At 43.4% G+C, this 20,285-nt stretch overlaps 1 protein-coding gene across 2 annotated transcripts in view; it reads right to left on the minus strand.

Annotated features, from left to right (window-relative positions):
- The window catches only part of SLC30A10 (solute carrier family 30 member 10), a 44,696-nt gene that overhangs the window by 13,500 nt on the left and 10,911 nt on the right, over positions 1-20,285 (minus strand). Inside the window, exons 2-3 of one of the 2 annotated variants that reach the window (XM_070501472.1) lie at positions 854-8,595; positions 103-180 (exon numbers count right to left, since the gene is read on the minus strand). In XM_070501472.1, coding sequence (XP_070357573.1) covers positions 103-180; positions 854-1,478 — 703 coding nt within the window. In that variant the 5' untranslated portion in view covers positions 1,479-8,595. The remainder of the gene's footprint in view (positions 1-102; positions 181-853; positions 8,596-20,285) is intronic. The other variant, XM_044762848.2, reaches the window with a different exon arrangement.

The raw sequence follows: 20,285 nt of genomic DNA on the forward strand, positions 1-20,285 counted from the left end.
TTTCTAACCCACCTTATGAAAAGGTAAACAGAAATGAAGAGGACAGCACAGTCCACATGTGCCACTGAAAAAGATTTCAAATGGACCCAAAGTCAATCCTACCTCTGATATTCAGGGCTTCGGACTTTTTCTGCTTTTTCACAGTCTCTTCTGGCTCATTCTGGGTGTTCAGGGAATCACCTGCATTCAAAGAAGAAACCTTGTGTTGTGTATAAGTTCTACAAACAAAAAAAACCAAAGGACTCAAAAAAAGTTTTGTTATTTTAAATTCCTCCTAGCTTATCAGACCCCTTATCTCTCCACACACACAGCCCAGAATGGTCTATTTTGGCCTGAAAACAAGCCATGTAATCCACCTTTGGACTTCATCCACACTTCCATTCAAGTTAAAAGAAAAAAGAGGCAAGTGGGAGCCCGCCTGCACCCCAAACCCATAACTCCCAAGGGGGCAGAAGGATGGACAGAAGGGGGAGGGAGAAAAATAAAGTGCAGATGGCATCTAATGAAAGGAGGAGGGGTGGGAGTGCTCCTGTTGACCAATAATAATAACTGATTTCCAAGGAAATCAATACTGATAAACAGAGAGAATGGGGTGGGGGCGGGGGGGAGCCTGAGGATCCGGGAGAAAGAAAAAAAAAAAGAAATAAATCGTGGGGAATATGGTAAAATAGCAGAAGATAATTAAAGCTGGACTGCAGAGGAAACAGATTTAAAAAAAAAAAAAAAAAAGCAGACAGGAAGGAAAAAACAAGGCGTGGGGTGAAGAGGAAGGGACCAGGACAGGCAGGGGGGGAGGAGTTGGGGCGGGGAGGGAAGATGGAGAAGCGGTCCAGAGGATGCAACCGAAAGGCACCTGCTACGTTTGAGAACACGGTCGCCCCCTCCTCCTTCTTCCTTTCCACCGAAGCCCCGCGGAGGGTCACGACCGAGTCCCGGCCGGCGTGCCACCGGCCCTCTGTGCCCTGCAGACCCCCGAGAGCGCCGCTAGGGCCGCCCTGGGCCAGCTGCTCCTGATGCTGCTGCTGGCGGCGGCGGCGGCGGCGGCCACAGCAGGCGAACCAGGAGGCCCAGTCCTGGAAGATGAGCAGCCCCACCACGTTGACCGCCAGCCCCAGGGCGCCCACGATGAGCACCAGCTCGGCGTCGTCGATGCGCTCGGGCCTGACCAGGCGCAGCATGGCCTCCACGAAGATGGTGAAGCAGAGCGCGGTGAGGAAGACGGCGTTGCTGAGCGCGCCCACCACCTCGGCGCGCGCGTAGCCGTAGGTGGCCTTGAAGTCCCCGCTGGGGCGCCGCGCGATGTAGCCGGCGGTCAGCCCGACGCACAGCGAGATCAGGTCCGACAGCATGTTGAAGGAGTCGGAGATCAGCGCGATGGAGTTGCCCAGGTAGCCCGAGACCAGCTCGGCCACGAAGAAGGCGACGGTGAGCACGAGCATGAAGAGCAGCCGGCACGTCTTGCCCGAGTAGCGCCCCATGTCCCCGCCACCGCCTGTCGCCCCGCGCCGCCGCAACAGGTGGGCGCAGGCGGGCCCCCCTGACTCCGCCAATGCCCGGTCCCCGCCTCCCGGCCCGGGCGGCCTGCGCTGGTCCGTTTATAAGGCGGCGGCAGAGCGCCCCCAGGCTCTGCACGGCCAGAGTCTAAAGGAGTGGCCGCGGCGGCGATATCTGAAGACCTTACGCCGCCTCCCGGGTCCAGTCCTCCGCCCTGGCCTCCCTTGGCAGGTGGCCACGGGCCTATGTCTGTCCTTCTAGGACAGAACTGGGCAGAGAGGGGAGCTGCTGAGAAAAGGGGGCGTGTCTGGATGTCGCCTCACAGACACAGCAGAGGTGGGAGTCACCCAATGACCCCCGCTTCTCCAATCACTCCGATCGCCAATGCCCCAACGCCCTGACTGTACAGTCTCAGTGACGATGACTTTGACCGCTGTGAGCTGTATTCTCTGTGGACTTGGACACTTGTGCGTACGTGCCCAGGCGCTGCGTGCCTTACAGATTCCCCGTGAACCCGGGAAGGCCCTGGAGCGCTAACCCAGCCAACCCTGCCCTCCAGGGTGTTTCCTGCTGTCCATTTCCTGAAGTTTGGGCAGATTCCTCCCTCAGCACTCCCACTCCGCGACCACCTATGCAATGGCTATTTTACCCTCTCTTCTTGCTCACAGCCTTCGGAAGGGCACATCGTTTCTGTCACCTCCCCACCTGCCATGTCACAGTATCGGCTCAGTCCCCCATCTCTAGGATCTTCACTCACAAGGCCTCCTTCCCGGAGTGAACTGCAGGCAGCCCTGGAGGAGAGCGCACATCACGCTTTTGTAAGCATGACATTCCCACCCAGCACTCAGAAATGCATTTTCTCTATGGTGGACACACGTCGTTGGCCACCAGAGAAGCCAGGGCAGGCCTCCTCTGTGTGCTTGTCTCCTTCTCCATTGGAGAGAATATTCTGCTCACCCCCATGTGCCCCTGACAGCATGACCTGATATTCCCAGTTCAGTCAACTGACCTACATGGAGGTTTATTCCAAATAGAGCCTTTCATGTTGACAACAGGCTGTGTTCCAAGTGGAAGTTGTCCAGAAGAGAACTGCCTTCAGGACCCTGGGAGAGGCCGGGGACGGCCCCCCAGGAAGAAGGGAGTTTGCTGCTGGTCAGTTCAGGGAGGGGGCGGGGAGCCCTTGCAGGTTTCTTCACGGCTTATTTTTGTTTTATACGGTTGTCTCACTCCAAAAAGGATCTGAAGCTGATCTCTATTCTCCTCCCCCATCCCCAACCCCTGAACTTTAGCCATTCCTGAAAAAACACATCTGTTTTTGGCTTGGAAATGAATAAAAATGTCTCGCTCCAAAAAAGTCACAGAATCCATCAGCCGAAAGTTCTGACTCTAGCCCATTTATTGCCTTAGCCTTGTAAAATGTGATCTTGACCTTCAGTGATCAGACAAGGTCCTTAATCAAGCTAAAATATCCTTGATCTGAGGGTTCCACCTGAGCCTGTTAAGCATTCCCTGCCCGCCTCCAGGAAAATATCTCTACACAGAGAACTTGAGGAAATTGATCATTTAAAATATTCTCTAAAAATTAGTACTAAAATGATCAATAATTTGAAAGAAGTAAGGAGATACAGGCTGATGAAAGTTTCAATGCTGTGTGGGCTTGTGCTAATTCCTTAATTGTCTGGGTTTACAGTAGTGATTTTCACTACTGTAAAAGGGAATAAGCATTTAATCCGCATACTGTTGTGAGGATTAAATGGGTTAATGAGTGTAAAGTGATTATAACAGTGTCTGGCACATATTAAGCACTCAATAAATGTTAGTTGCATGCTTAAAAAAAATAGAGGGCCTGGCCCAGTCGTGTAGTGGTTAAGTTCATGCATTCCACTTTGGCAGCCCGAGTTTGCAGGTTCAGATCCTGGGTGTGGACCTAGCACCACTCATCAAGCCATGCTGTGGTGGCATCCCACATACAAAATAGAGGAAGATTGGCACAGATGTTAGATTGGGGCCAATCTTTCTCACCAAAGAAAAAAAGAAAGAAAGCAGAAAGGAAGAAAAAAGGCGTGTGGAGTGAACAGGAAGAGATGGGGTGGGAGGAGGAGGGAAGGGCAAAGTTGTCCAAAGGTCCAATATTATCATTAGTGTATTAGTATTAGTATACTGGTATTACAGCACATGCATGACAGACTTACCCTCGAACCAGAGATGACACACTCTAATACAAGAGATGCCCCAGAACACTGCTCCCAGCCTAGTCTCTGGCTTATGCTGTCTTCAAACTATGAAACCTCTGAAACTTGTAACATATGACAGCAAGCAAAGCAGTCACAATAAGAGACTTTTGGAAGTCTCCTTTTGGAAATCACTTACAGTCTAACAGAGTCCCTGATGAGTGCATTTCTTTGTCATTCACAACTGAAAGAAAAAGCTGAGGTCAGCAGAAATCTATCACTCATGCCAAGTCATTCTCCTTAGCGAGGGCAGATAACAAGAATTATGTCACTGCCCCCGGAGGACAGTTGATAGAACTAGGAAGCCAGTGGCTGAGGAAGCAGAGGAGGGAGCTGACAGGGTCCGAGGAACTGCCCAGGGCTAGTTCCTCCCTTTAAGAAATGCTAAGGGTGTCAACAAAATGCGCTTCAGAAAAATGTGTTGATTAACTACAATTATATATATATACAGTTTATATATATACATAGGTTATATGTATATAATCTGTTAACTGACAAAAATTTAGACTGCATCATCTACATGGCTGTAAATGATGGGGCTTCAGTAGCTTTTGTTGACTGAGCGCTGACTCTCTGCCCAGCCCTGTGCTGAGCACTTTATGGGCATCATCTCATTTCATCCTCATAATAGCCCCATAAAATAAGGACTGTTTTATAGGTGAGGCATCTAAAACCCAGAGATTTTAAGTAACTTGCCCAAGATCACACAGTCTGGAAAGGATAGACTCAAGAGCTGATCTAGGCATCAAATTTTAGAGTGTACATTCTTTGCCCCCACGTTATACTAATTTGATCATTTTTAACACTTTTGTTCTAAACAAATAATTGTGTGCGTGTGTGTGTTTGTGTGTGTGTGAGGAAGATTGGCCCTGTGCTACGATCTGCGCCAGTCTTCCTCTATTTTATGTGGGACGCCCCCACAGCATGACTGGAGGAGCAGTGTGTAGGTCTGCACTGGGATTCGAACCTGTGAACCCTGGGGCCCCCAAAGGGGAGCATGGAAACTTAACCACTATGCCACCAGGCAGCCCCAGAATTTTTTTTAAGTTCAGTTTTTACAGGTGCAGAACTCAGTGTGCCACCATCCATAAAGTCAGATTATGACACTAAAAGTTCTTTCTACACTGGTGTTTGACTCAGAAACTAACAAACCATTATTGTTTCAGAAATTGAAAAAGCAGCTGTTTTTGTTTTCATTTTTTAGTTCTACTTGACAAGAGAAGGTGCTCCCTTCAGGGAAGAGAGTGGACATCTTGTCCAAGGCACCAAATTCTTATTCAAAAGAAGACGTAGCTCTTTTTCCCCGTAGCAACTGCCTCTAGATTTTAAATATGTCATCAAAAGATGGAGACTTCACCATCAGCCCAGGTCCAAAAGGGAATCGCTCCTCCAGATAGCTGAGGAATCTTGGGTACAAACTCAGTTCTTCATCAGTGAATTTATAGAATATATATATTTGTAACACTTCGGCTATAGAAAGGTACTGTTTGTACCCCAAAAGTATGCATTTTATCATTCAAAGCTTTTCAGAATACATTAAATTTAAGCGATTCTTGACTTGAGGTGACCACTATTTTTTTATTGATGGAGGCATGAGATGTGAAAAAGAGAAAAACCAGGCAGTGCTCAGCACGACTTCGAATGGGCTGTTGCTGGGGGAGCTACTCAGCAGCACTGTGAGTTGCAGCTCTGAGATTACCTTAGAGCTGCGCCCATCAACCTGCCAAGCGGCACCTATATCATTTCTCTGAAATGCCACATATTCTTGCAGCAAAGTGGTGTCTGCTCCTAGCACCAGCCCAGGAAGTGTTCAGAACACAAGCCTCGCCATCATATCAAATAATACAACTTGCTTATTGAGAAAAGACTCGACTCTGAAAAATTCTAAATTTGCACTCAGTTTAAGAAAACTGGAAAGGCAGAATAGCAGAGCAGTTAATAATTTGAGCTTTGGAGTCAGGCGGACTTGGAACCAATTTAGGGAGGGGGAAATATTTCCCTTCACCAAAGGATTCACGTAAGAGTTACTTTTAGAAAACGATAGACATTTAAGGATTTGTTTGCAACGTAATCTTAGGAGGGGTGAAACTTATGCAGACATAAGATAAAACATTTTCGAGTTCCTGCAACTGGAGGGGAGTTATGGTCCGAATGTCTGTGTCCCCTCTAAATTCATAGATTGAAATCCTAATCCCCACACAGGATGGTATGAGGAGGCGGGGCCTTTGGAAGATGTTAGGTTATGAGGTGGAACCCTCACTAATGGGATTTGTGCTCTTATAGGAGACCCCAGAGAGCTCCCTAGCCCCTTCTGCCATGTGAGGACACAGCAAAAAGGCTCTGCCTATGAACCCAGAAAAGAGTTCTCACCTAACTCTGCTGGCACCCTGATCCCAGACATCCAGCCTCCACAACCGTGGGCAATAAATCTCTGCTGTTTATAAGCCACTCAGTCTTAGCCAGACAGACTAAGCTAGGAAGTTCAAATTACAATTCTTCAACATATACAGAGTACAGGAACCCAGGTTACCAACTGTTGAGTACAGGGGTGTAAAAGAATGACATTGCTTTTATGTCATACCAGGGATCATGGGTTGGGGCTGCTTGATACATTTAGCAGTGACGGGGCCACGTTATTCGGGCTCAGCTTGTCTTTGCGAGCACTGCAGTTCTGGTCTGTGTGCTTCTTACCATCTCCAGATCCCAAGGGCACACCAGACCCTCAATCAAGGGGAAACGCTATGGGTGAGGTTTGGAGAGAACAAGCAGGTGAAAGGGGGTATGGCTACTGGGAAGAGGAGGAAAAGAGTAGAGGCAGAACTGGGAATATAATAAGCACTTATCAGCCCAAATTCCTCATCACTTATGATAGCATTTGGAGTGGCGTTCCTCCTGCTTGGTGAATAGGAGGGAAAAAATTAGCTTTTGGACCATTTCCAATTCAAATGGAAGCAAAAGATCTAGAAGTCCTGAGAAACAGGGGGACTCCCCTTTGACGTTGATTCTAAACCTGATAATAGTTTTTAGCTATAAGCTAAGTCCTGTATCATTTAATAATTTACAAAAAGCGTTCACATGTGCTGTTTAATGCCATCAGAAACAATCCTACATAAACAGCAAATTTCTTCACTGCTAGATTCACCTTATAGATTTCACTATATGAAAATGAGAAGGCCATTTGCCAAAGAAATTATGGGAATAATTGGGGCATGGGATGAGTTAAAATAGAACCTATAAATAAATACCTTTACATTTATCTGCCAAAGGCACTGGTTGAATGCTCAGTGTTCTGTAGTGGAGACATGTAGGTTTGGAGCCACTCGGATCTGGGATCCGATCTTGGCTCTCTCAGTTACAGGCAGCTGGGCAAGTCACGCCACTTCTCTGCGTCTATGTCCTCAGCTATAATCTGGGGGTAGAGATGTCACTGTCTCACACAGCAGTTTTGAGAATGAAAGGAGAGAGTATGGTGGGAGGCCTTTCATGGTGCCTTCAGTAGATAATCACCAAATAGTGGCTCCTCTCGTTAACTTCTGGCTGTCATCATTCCCAGAACTGTTGTTGACTTCTAGAAGGTAACATGGTGGAAGCTCCTTCACAGCTATTTAGATTACTCTATTGTTTATAAGATCGTCTATTTCCCCTTGATTCAAATACTCTAATTAGCTTGGAAGTCATTAGCTATTGATTAAGCAAGTGTATTACAAATGTAAAATACTTATTAACAAAATACTTTGTGAATATAAAAATATTTAAAATAAAATATTTTACAAATCTAAAATTCCAAACTTCTCCACTATCATTGCTATATTTCTCCGCTGTCATATGCTATCCATCATGACCTTATTGTCCATTACGGTACAATAGAGGACTAGAGAGAATCAGGGTCAGTGGACTGGGTGACATAACTTTATTACCATCACAGAATGAGGGGCTGTGTTGAATACTGACATGAGGTCTGGAGGACAACTAAGATTCTTGACCTCTGACACTAAATTATTGTATAACTTAGATCAGTCACTAAATTTCTGGCCCTTAGTTTCCTAATCTGTAAAACACAAATAAGAACTTCATACTACTTAATGCATATAGTTTTGGGGGTTTTTTTTGAGGAAGATTAGCCCTGAGCTAATATCTGCTGCCAAGCCTCCTCTTTTCTTTCTTTCTTTTTTTTTTCTTTTTGCAGAGGAAGACTGGCCCTGAGCTAACATCCGTGCCCATCTTCCTCTACTTTATATGTGGGATGCCTACCACAGCATGGCTTGATGAGCAGTGCATAGATTCACACCCGGGATCTGAACCGGCGAACCCCAGGCTGCCAAAGTGGAACGTGCGAACTTAACCGCTGCACCACCAGGCTGGCCCCAGTGCATATAGTTTTGAACATCAAATAAGACAGTGAAGGTACAAATATACAGACCAACAAAAGGCATTGTTATTGTTATAACAATCAACATGTTGTATCATGTGTGTAACAATACATGGATTGAACTTATATATTAACATGAGTTCTAGAAAGCCAGCACTGTATTTGTAACCACCAGTAATTTAAATAGGTCCGCTAAGGTTTCAGGTGGCCTGGAACCCCTCCCTGCTTCCTGCTGGTAAGATACCCTGATCCCTTGGACCCAGACATGAGTGTGTAACCGAGGCTGAGCCAATCCTACTTCCTCATCCCCTGGCCAGGGTGCTTGGTTCAGGTGATGGGTACTTGATCCAAGATGAGCCAGAGTTCTTCTCTTGGAATTTTCAAAATGGTCCCAAGAAGAGGAGAGCTTTTGTTTCTTGTCTAGCCACTAAGCTGTGAAGATGTGACTCAGAGCCCCTGGTAATTATGTCTCCTCCTGCTTTCTTCCCAACGTCCTTCATTCTGCAATAGGAAAGGAAGCAGGAAGAGATGAGAGACAGTGAAAGAGAACTCTATTGGGATTTAGGTCTCTAGTTCCATCTTGATCATGTGAACCAATAAATTTTCTCTTTTGACTTAAACAAGTATAAATCGGGTTTTTGTCACTTCCAATCAGACACTCCCGGTCAATAGTTGGCCAAGAACCTATGCTGATTAGGAAGCGCTAAGAATGGTTTTCTCCTTTCTCCACATTCAAAACTCAGGAGAAATATAAATCTAATCCTTAAAATAAAATGGCAAATTAAAAAGGACCTTCCCTTACTTTGATTTCTCCCCAATGCTGGAGGAATTATTCCCACTTTATTTCTCTGCTCCCCTCCAAAGGAAAAACTCTTGAAAAAGTTGTCACAGTCTTTACTTCCTGGAATTCCCTTCTCTCTCCCATCCACTCTAATGCCACCTCCATCTCCACTGTGCCACTGAAAAGGCCTTGTCAAGCTTACTCATGATCTTCTCATTCCTGAGTCCATTGGCTTTCTATTCTCATCTAGCTGGAATTCTCAGCAACATCTGTTACTGAAGTCCTTGCTTTCCTTCTTGAACACTCTCTCCATTTGACCACTGAATAATGCACCCTTACGGCTTTCTTACATCTCATGGGTAGTTCCTCTTCCTCTAAATTTCTAAATGTTGGAGTGTCCCAAGACTCAGTCCTAGGCTTGCTACTCCTCTCTGTCTATGCTATTCCTTTGGTAATCTTGCCCAGTCCCTTCTCTGGGACTTGGCTCATGCCAACCCCTCCTCCTGGAGCACTCAGCACCCAACTCATTGCTCCGTGCCAACTCCTCTTCATGCCTTGGGTCTCAAATGCCACTTCAGGGAGCCTTCCCTGGCACCCAGCTCTAGGTAGGGTGCCCATATGCCCGATGGCATGGAGTGCTCCAGGAGGAGGGGATGGCACGAGCCAAGTCCTGGAGAATGGAGTTTGAGATGGTAGAGTGGAAGGAGATGAGGCTTTGGGTGAGCAAGGTACCGATTACTGAAAGTCTTCTAAGCCAAGGAAAGGATTTGGAACTTGATCTTAAGGGAACAGGGAGCCATTGAAGGATCAAGCAGGGGAGTGAGAGCCACTGGTCATCAACAAATCTTTACTGAACATTTGCCATATTCTGGGCACCTTATCTAAGATAAGGACATAGCAGAGAACAAGACAGAGAAGGACCCGGCTCTTGTGGATCATGCATTCTAGAGAGGAAGACAGGAAATAAAAGAAAGAATGGACAAAGAATAAAAGAAAGAAAGAGGGAGTGAGGAAGAGGAGGAAGGAAGGGAAGGAGTGAGGGAGGGAGGAAGGAAGAGAGCAAAGAAAGAAAATGTCAGGTAATGATAAGGGCTATTTTGAAAATAAATCATCTGCTCCAGTGGCTTTCAAACTGTTTTGTACCGTAGAGTGGCTGTGGAGCAACTTTTGGTGGAATGGTCATGGAAGACCATGTAGTAAAACGTGGCTGGGAGGGCTAGATCTTAGTAAGCAGGGGGAGAGGGTTAAGACCTGAAATCAGAGAGACAAGAGGAAAGGGAGTTATTTCTTGTAGCCGTGTCTCTATCAAAAGGGGAAATGTGAAAGATGAGAAAGCCACGCATTTGAAAATGTGTCTGAAGCCTCGACTGCTCTCACTCTGTTGTGTTAGCTGCCTGACCTCTGGAGACGTTTGATGTTCCAATGCATGCCTACGCTTTGGGGTTGTTTATTCTTTTAAGTAGACTTTATTTTTCAGAGAAATGTTAGGTTCATAGCAAAATTGAGCAGCAAGTACAGAGTTCCCATCGTATTCCCTGCCCCATACACACACAGCCTCTCCCATTATCAATGTCCAGCCCCAGAGTGGGACCTTTGTTATAACTTATGAACCTACATTGACACATCATTATCACTAGAGCCCACAGTTTACATTGGGGTTTACTCTTGGTCTCATACATTCCATGGATTTGGACAAATGTATAATGACATATATCCACCATTATGGTATCACACAGACTAGTTTTACTACCCTAAGAATCCTCTGTGCTTGAGATTGGATTAGTGCTTACCACAGGGGAAGGGGGGAGGGAGGAGGGTGAAATGGGTGATTAGGCTCACGTGTGTGGTGATGGGTTGTAATTAGCCTTTGGGTGGTGAACAAGATGTTATCTACACAGAATTCAAAATATATTATGATGTACACCTGAAAGTTATATAATGTTATAAACCAATGTTATTGCAATAAAAAAAATTAATTAAACAAAAAAAAAGAATCCTCTGTGCTTCACCGATTCATCCCCCCCTCCTCTCTAACCCCTGGTGACCGCTGATATTTTTACTGTCTCCGTAGTTCTGCCTTTTCCAGAAGGTCATTTGGTTGGAATCATACAGATGGCTATACTTTTTAAACCTTGAGGTAAGCAAAGAACTCAGGACAAGATAAAAGCTTTTCTGCAGAGGAAATTATATAAAACACTATAAACAAGTGTTTGCAACTCCCACAGTCCTGCCCTGCAGATGGTGCGTCCCACATTCAGAGGAGCAACATGACTCTGCGACGGAGCTAGGGCGTGCATGGCTGGACGGCAGCGAGCACTTGATGGGTGCCCTTCAGACATGCTCGCATATCTTTGCTCATGGTATCCTCAGGACAAGAAAAAAGGTAAGTCTGACTGTGTCGTCGTTTTGCCTGGAGAAATCTGGGGTTAGAGAAGTTAATAACTTGTGCAAGTTTTCCCAGCTAGGAAGTGGGAAACGATACCATGACCACAGAGGCTTGACTTTGAATACTGACTCTGCCACCAAGCATGTCACTTGGACAATTGCAACAGCTTCTGTCATACCTATAAAACATCTCAAATGTTGATCCTCTGGAGTTCATTACACAATATCACACAACATCATTATTATATTATTATTCTGGGAGGTTCTCATATGATTACCTCATTCTTTTTACTTGCTTTTGCTATTTCATAGAATAAATGTGTGTACGTAGTTTATTTAAGCAACCCTTATGTCCACTGATGGATATTTAGTTTTCTTTTTTATCCACTTGTGTGTCGTCATGGTTGTGGTCACTATTGTAGTTGTTTATGTAAACACTGTGTAGTAAAGATCCTCGTGCATATATAGTGGCTCACTCTTTGGAGTATAAGTTCCTAGAAATATTAAGTCAAAAAGAATGGACATTTAAGATAAAGAAGGACAATATCTGTATGACTCCACTCATATGAGGAATTTAAAAATGCAGACAAAGAGAACAGATTAGTGGCTACAGGCGGAAAGGTGGGGTAGGGGGTGAGCACAAAGGGTAAAGGGGTGCACCTACAACACGACTGACAAACAATAATGTACAACTGAAATTTCACAAGATTGTAACCTATCATTAACTCAATAAAAATTAAATTAAAAAAAAAAGAATGGACATTTAAAATTGTTTATAGCCACTGACAAATTGCCATCCGAAAATATTGTACAAATTTATACTTCTATCAAAAATGCATGAGATTGTTATTTTTGTTTTATTTTCCAATTTTTGGCTGCTAGTGTATAAGAATATAATTGAGTTTTTATATTAACCTTCTATCCTCTGACCTTGCTAAATTCACTTATTAGTTCTTATAGCTGTTTCATAGATTTCCTGGTATTTTCTAGGTAAACAATCATATCTTCCAACAGACAATTTTATTTTTTCCTTTTATAAAAAAATTATGAACGCATTTCTCACTTTTAACATGACTACCCCTTAAGTTCTTTAGCTTTATTCAGTGATTGTCTTTCTGATGGTTTCCTCATTAGTCTCTAAAACATTTACATTCTAGTCTGGACCTAGAATTCTGAAAGTGGTTTAGCCATAGTTCTGTATTTAAATTGGTCTGATGCTCTCTAACAGTCTTTTCAGACCACGGCTTTTGAATTTCCGAGCTCATCTTGATTCATATTTTGGTTGACTGAATTTTATTTAATGTTTTTTTTTTTCAAGAAAGGTTCTTGTATTTTACATATTTATTTTATAATGGCTTTATGTTGTCATTTATAAATAAACAAAACTTAGATGGGTATAAAATTCTTAGGTTCGTACTTTATGTCTCAGGACTGTGTAGACATCCAGTCATTGTTTCTTGGCATTGCATGTTGCTGTGGAGAAAACTGAATCCAGCTTGATATTTACTATCTTGTAGATGGCACATTTTTTCTGCTTGGGTGCTTATGGGATTCTTTCTTTTGCCTTCATTTTCGGAAACCTCCAGAACGCATGCACTGATTGCTCCATATCAATTTTCCCTTTCAATTTATAGATTTTTCCTGCCTTTAGTTCAGAACAAATTCTTCAACTGTATCTTTCAATATTTTTTTCTGGTACATTTGTCTGCTTTCTACCCCAGAAAACACCTAATATGATGGTGTATCTCCATGTTTGTTGTCTGTATCTATGTCTTCCTGATAATTGCTTTAAATTTCTTGGTCAATTTCTCAAGCTTGTCTTCCATATCACTGAACGTTTTCGCTCTCCTTTTTCTACGTCTCACTGCTTGCAAGGTGGGCTTCCATTTCTGTAATGTTTCCTTATCTTCCGTTTTTTTTCCCCTGAGTTCTAACAGTTCGTGTTCATTGATTTACTTGAAAATTTCTTCTGTTACCTGGAGTAATTATTATTCTTCCATATATTTTTCATCTGCCTTTTTGCTGCTTCCTGTGTTAACTTTTTCTCTGTAGCATCTCTCTGTAGTTCCCATGTTGGATCCTTGCTGTTTAGTGAACATCTTTGAGTGGGGCACTTAGATCCCAGTCTGTTAATGGTGTGGGAAGGGCTGAGGAAGGATCTGGGGCATAGGTGTCTCTGGCGACTTTAGGTTGGACTTGTTGTCTCAGAACCTCCTCACCAAGTGTGCTTCTTCCCGTCAAGATAAATAGTCACCCGGCCGATAGTCTCCATGGTTCACATCAGAGACTCCCAGCTTGTAGTTTTCTGTTTGTGTTAAGGAGACAGTATTCCCCAAGCTTCACATTTCCACAAAGGCACCTCCAAAGGAGGAACACTCCTGGCCTCTTCCTGTCACTTCCCCGACTTTTCCTGGAGGCAGGATAACTGCTCGGATTAGGGAGTGTGTGAGAAAGAGTGGAGGATGCTCAGCTAACCTCTCCTGGGCTTTCCTTTACAGATGTGCCTTCCCTGCAGTCCTGGTCTGTGTGGACGTGAGGGAAACTAACAGGGGCAGGCTCTGCCCTGCGGAGGGAGGTCCAGGACCGGGTAGGTGAGTGGAATTCTAGGATGAACTATTAAAAAGCTCTTTGTGGCTACACATCTAAGCCATATCCTTTAATACATAATTATTTTTAACAAAGTTGATACTATGTTCAACTGTCACCTATATCTTATATATCAATTGCTTCCAAACCCAGGAGAATAAGAAAGGGGTATTATTTATTAATCCCTAAAGCCCTAACATACTGGTGAGTTTGGCAGGTACCTTGATAAAGGTGAGATACTAAAGGATAAAGGTGAGAAACTAGAGGTCAAAGTAACACATGGAGATTGAGTTTTCTGGTGAGGTCAGGGCAGGAGCTGCTAGATTTTAAGGCTCCAGTAAGTGTGGGTCAGGCAGTATTTTGACCCTGGCAAGTCACAGCAGGCAATTCTTCTGCATTGCCTACAGAAGAATGGCTGTTGTTACAGATATAAGGCTGCTTTAATAGGCCTTAGTGAATGTGAGTTTTGAAGACTGGCTTTTACTATACGCTTCAGTCGTACTGTGCAGAGAAAATGAGAAGGAGAGTGGTTTGCTCTCAGAAACAACAGGCAGACTGAGCCAAAGGAAGAGAGAGCTTTCCTGAGGCTAGACAGATGCAAAAAAGAAAAGGAAATGCACACATATCTAAATATTCTTAAGAAGGGCATTAGATTAGATCATATTGAGAACAAGGAACCAAAAAATCTCTCAGGGGCAGAAAGGCAAGATGTCAGATAGGTGACTGGGATCTGGAACGCAGGCCACCACCACCAGAGGGAACCAGATCCAGGGAGCTGTCAAAAGTCATCCTCTTACAACTGTGAATACTGTCCGAAATAAAAGCATCTAGGGAACACAGCACTTATGCCATGTCTGTCCCACCACTTTATGTTGGTTGTGTGGAGAGCAGGTCCTCAGTTTCTCTAGTTCTCAGATCTTCAGATGGACGGGAAGGTATTTAAGGAGCCGTACCTGTGGAACCGCATCTGAGGAGCTTCATTCACCCTGGCCCTGAGTAAGATGACAAGATGCTGGAGCTGAAGCTGATGCCCCATGGGATGAGATTTTAGGGGCCTTGGGGAGTGGTGAGTGTATTTTGTATATAGAAGTGACCTGATGTAGCCAGAAGGCAGACTGTGCAGATAGCTTTTTCCAAAGACGGCCACAACAATACCTCCTTTTCCATATGTTCTTCCACAGAGTAACTTTGATGTTTCTTCCATCTAGAAGTGAGGTCTATGGGCTTGACCCTCCTTCCATCTTGTCACTTGTTTGTAATTCCTAGAATCTGAGGTTGGGTCAGAAAAGGCATGGAAGCATCTACTTCGTTTGATGGAACACTCATGCTTGAAATGCTGAGCTACCACATATGATGTCCTGAGGCCATGCTAGTGTGAGGAAGCCAAGCCATACAGAGAGGTCATACGTAGGTGGTCCAGTCAGCAGTCCCACATGTTGAGAACTTCCAGCCCAGGAGCCAGACATATGAGTGAATGAGCTTTCAGATAATGCAGCCTCCTGCCATCAAGTCACTACCCCCAGCCTTAGAGTCTTCTCAGGCATCATGGAGCAAACAGGCTGTTCCCACTGCATCCTTTCCAAAGTCTGGCCCACAGAATCCTGAGTGTCATAAAATGATTGTGGTTTTATGCCACCAAATTTGTAGCACTTTACTACACGGTAACCAGAACAGGGAACCACTGTGTGAAGATCGGCACAGCCGTACAGGGCTTCCATAAAACTTAGAACTGTCTGAGAGACAGAGAGGAGAAGCCTAGAAAGATTAGCATAGAATAGTTAAGGTGTTATTAGATGAGCTTCAAAGCAAAACAGTTATTGTAGACATAAGGCTTTGCCTGTGTCCTGTGGGAACAAGTCAAGAAGCAGTCAGGACTCCAGGACAGGCACAGGGAGAATGAGATGCACTGAGGGGACTGAGGCAGGAAGAGGACAATTCGAGCCCAGGCCCGGGTTAGGTTTTTGGTTAGGCTGGAAAATGCTTTTCAAGTGAGATGATCCAACTCAGAGAAGTGAGAGTCAACAAGATTTGTTTGGACAGTAGTTGTTTTTGGCAGATCCGTAGAACATTGACTTCATTTCTCTCACTGTGATAAGAAAAAAAATCTATGTTGGTAAAACAAATGTCTGACCCAGAAAACAAAGACAAAGGAAAAGGGAAAAGTCCAACAAAAACACCAGCCTTACATGTGGTGCAGAAGGAAGGGGAATAACTGAAGAATCTCATTAAACCATCAAGAACTCAACTGAGCCTTCCTGAGAGAAGAACACAAGGGAAGTCAAACACTAGAAGGATGTCCCAAACTTCAGAAGACAAGATTCAGCAGGAGGACATGGTACTCAAGTCCTGAACACTCAAAAGCTGCAGAAAGAGAGTATCTGGAGGAGCATGAAGCAGGAGCAGGAGCAATGGGACAAGCTTCAAAGTTCAAAACAGCTCAGCTCAGAAACCTGCTATGGCTGATCCTCAGGCTGAAAGAAATATGGGACTGAGGGAGAAGCCTCCTTAGGAAGCAGGACTCATAGACCTCAGCAGTTCTGGAGCTAGAGGCAGTGGCAGCAGTCCCTGAGGATTGAAAAATGTCCACTCACAAGAGAGTGAGTATAGACCGAGCCAGAAACAAGAGCTCAAGACGGAAATGGAGTTCAAGAGGTTGCTACCTTCCTTCTTTCATTTCTCTCTCCCTCTCTCTTTCTCTTGCGCGCGTGGATTGGGAATGAAAAGTGCACACAAAAAATCTGGAGCCTAGGATGTCACTGATTTCTGAACTCTGCAAGTAGACAGGAATATTTTAAATGTCCCTCCCTGGGAAAGGATGCAATGTGTTTACCAGAAACGGAAAACTTGGTACCATAACTAACCTCTGGTGAGATCTCTGCCAGTGGATCTAAGGGTGCAGGTCATGGCCCTGGCCAAGTCTGGTACATGCTGACTGGCATCTTACAGAGACAGAAACCAAGAACACTCTTTCTGACTGTTGTCCTTTCCTCTGACATTCCTGAGTCTCTGCTATGGTCCTTGTAAGTGGTAATGAGAGTCCTGGCTTACACGAATTGCTGAGTTCTGGGAACCTAAATTTACCTATATTAAGTACTCTAGCTCTGGGATATATTATGTGGTTCTGTCAAATTTTTTGAACTTTTCAAAAAGTGTGCCTGGAAATTAACAAAATACTCAGAAGCCAAAAAAATGAAGTGAAAGCCAGAATCCAAAAAGGTGAGAAGCCAGAATCTGACTTAAGGATATCTTTCCAACAAAGACAAATGCTCTAGTCTTGAATTTTAATGGCATAAGAGACAAAACGTAGACCCGTGCAAGGTGGAGAGTTGGATCAGAGATCCCCTCATAAAGCTAAATCCCTTGGTAAAAGATTAACCAAAACAAAACAAACAATCAAACAAACAAAAACGCACTGCCTCAAAGGATGTTTCAACCTTGGTTGTGAGTGGAGAGATGAATGTCTCCCATGGGAAGTCGAAACTCTACTGTGGCCTTCATGTGGGAATGCAGTATAAATTCACAGTATCTATGTACCTATATATTAATAATAAAAATAAAAGCCCTCAAGCAAAGAATTTTTTTAGTGCTTATAGGTTGGTAATGCCCTCAGGTACCTGACAGAAGCAAATGTAAATCTTCTGTGGAAAAATGTATTTACAATCTGTTCCTCAAAGAATTCCCCCAGAGAAAGTTCCATTGAACTTGAGTTCACAATGAAAAATGATGAAACACGCAAAACATGAGAAATCAAGCCACCTTGAGAGAAGCAGCAAAAATAATAAACAGCAGAAGTTACAGATGTTGAGGATATCAGATATAGAATATAAAGTAAGTATATTTAATATACAGGAATAAAGGAAAATATGGGAGGAAGAGTAAAGATCAAGGCACTATAAATGAAAAATACATTAGTTGAAATTAAAAACTCGATATACGGTACCCCTACTCCTGCTAGCTAGGGTGTTACCAGTGAAGGCCTCGTCAGAAGCCTGAACTCCCACTCCTGCCCAGCAGTGAGGAAGCACCCCTCTTCCTCAGGGTGCCAACAGAGGCTGGTAGGAAACCTGGCCTTCCACTCCCATCTTGCAATAACAAGCAGCACCCCACACACACACCAGCACAGTGTCAGGGAAGGCCTGCTCAAATAGAAAACTTAAATAAGATCTACCGTCTCCTAATACCATACATGTCCAGGATTCTATTAAAAATCTTTCATCATATCAAAACCAGGGAAATCTCAGCTTGAGTGAAAAAAGACATCAATGCTGAGATGACACAGATGTTAGAATTATGTGACAATTTTAAAGTAGCCATCATAAAAATACTTCAGCAAGAAATTACAAACACATTTGAAACAGATGAAAAAATAGAAAGCCTCAGCAAAGGAATAGAAGATATAAAAAAGGAGCAATGGAAATTTCAAAGCTGAAAAATACAATAAATGAAATAAAAAACTCAACGAATGGGCTCAACAGCAGAATAGAGAAGACAGAGGAAAGAATCAGTGAATTTAAAGAGAAAGTAATAGAAAGTACTCTGGGGGTCGGCCTGGTGGCGCAGCGGTTAAGTGCGCACATTCTGCTTCAGCAGCCCAGGGTTCACCGGTTCGGATCCAGGTGTGGACATGGCACTCCTGGGCAAAAAGCCATGCTGTGGTAGGCGGCCCATGTATAAAGTAGAGGAAGATGGGCATGGATGTTAGCTCAGGGCCAGTCTTCCTCAGCAAAAAGAGGAGGATTGGCAGTAGTTAGCTCAGGGCTAATCTTCCTTAAAAAAAAAAGAAAGTACTCTGAACAACAGAGGGAAAATAGGGGAAAAAAATCAACAGGAGTTTCTGGGTTGGTAAACACATCAAGGTGCTAGGAGGATGGTGCACCTGGAGAGCGCATGGAAACTCTACACCCTTCCCCCATACTTTGCCCCATGTATTTCTTCCATGGGCTGTCCAAGTTGTAACCTTTATAATTAATGGATAACAGACTAAGAATAATAGACTAAGAAAAAGAAAAAAAGAAATAATGACTCCACTCTATTTGTATCTGCTGAAGAGTTTGGCTACCTGTTTGAATGAAATATGGGATCAAAGTTTGATAATATTGGCATGAACACCATAGCTAACAAAGATAGTGCAAGTCTCAAACAACTTAGATGGGAGGCTGAATGCAAAGACTGGCTACACAACAGTGATGTGAAAATTATCATCAAGGAAAAGAAAGATTTCAAAAACAAAAGACTGAAAATGACTCAGACAACTAAAAAGAAAATGAATGTTTTTAAAATAAATTATGAATTAAAGTTATACTTACTCCTAAAAAAAATCAACAGAGTCTCAGGAACCTGTGTGACTATAACAACTGTAACAGGACATAAAAGGAGGTAAGGTTTCCATACTTCACTCAGAGTGGTAAAATGTTGACACCAGTAGGCTAAGATAAATTATGTTTGTGTAACATAATGCCTAGAGCAAATGTATGCCAAGATATACTCAAAAACTCAAAAAAAAAAAAAAAGGAAAATCAAAATTAAATTCTAAAAAATGTTTAAGGAGCAGAAAAAGGAAAACAGAGACATGAAAAACAGAAGGAACACACAGAAAATTAAAAATAAAATGGCAGACTTAAGCCCTAAGCTCCTATAATTGCATTGAATGTAAATGATCTAAATATACCAAAGAAAAGGCATAAAATTGGCAGAGTGGCTAAAAAAGCACACCTAACTACATCCATGCCATGGAGTAGTCAGAATAAAAAGAAACCAACTACTGATACATGGAACAACTTAGATGAATCTTAAGGGGTTTATACTGAAAGAAAAAATCCATTTTCAAAGGTCACATGTGTGATTCCATATAACATTCTTGAAATTAAATTATAAAGATGGGAAACAGCGGTTTTGAGGGCACAGAGATGGGGACTGAGGATATGGAATGGTGGGTATGACTATAAAAGGGCAGCATGAGCGATATATTTGTGATGATGCAGTATTTCTGGATCTTGATTTTGGTGGTGGTTACACAAATCTACACATGTGGCACAATGGCACAGAACTATATACATATACTGTGCCAATGTCAGTCTCTGAATAAGCGAAGGTAAATCTAAAGGACTACCTAAACTACCAAGAGTGCAACACAAGACAACAAAAAGTGGAAAGTATGAAAAAGAGTTTACAAAACCTGGAGGACAGTGTGGGAAGATCTAATATTATCTATTTAGTGTTGCAGAAGGAGAAAATAGAAGGACTGTGAGAGAGACAAAACTAGAAGAGATGATATATGAAAATTTTCTGGAATTTATAAAAGATACAAAGGCTCAGATTTAGGAAACAACAATTCTCAGGTGGGATAAATAAAAAGAAATTCACATACAGAAATATTGTAGCAAAACTGAAGAACACCAAAGACAAAGAGAAGCTCTTAGAAAGGTGGAGCACATGGAAG

Source organism: Equus asinus, chromosome 30, assembly GCF_041296235.1.
Source record: "Equus asinus isolate D_3611 breed Donkey chromosome 30, EquAss-T2T_v2, whole genome shotgun sequence".
Classification (NCBI taxonomy): Eukaryota; Metazoa; Chordata; class Mammalia; order Perissodactyla; family Equidae; genus Equus; species Equus asinus.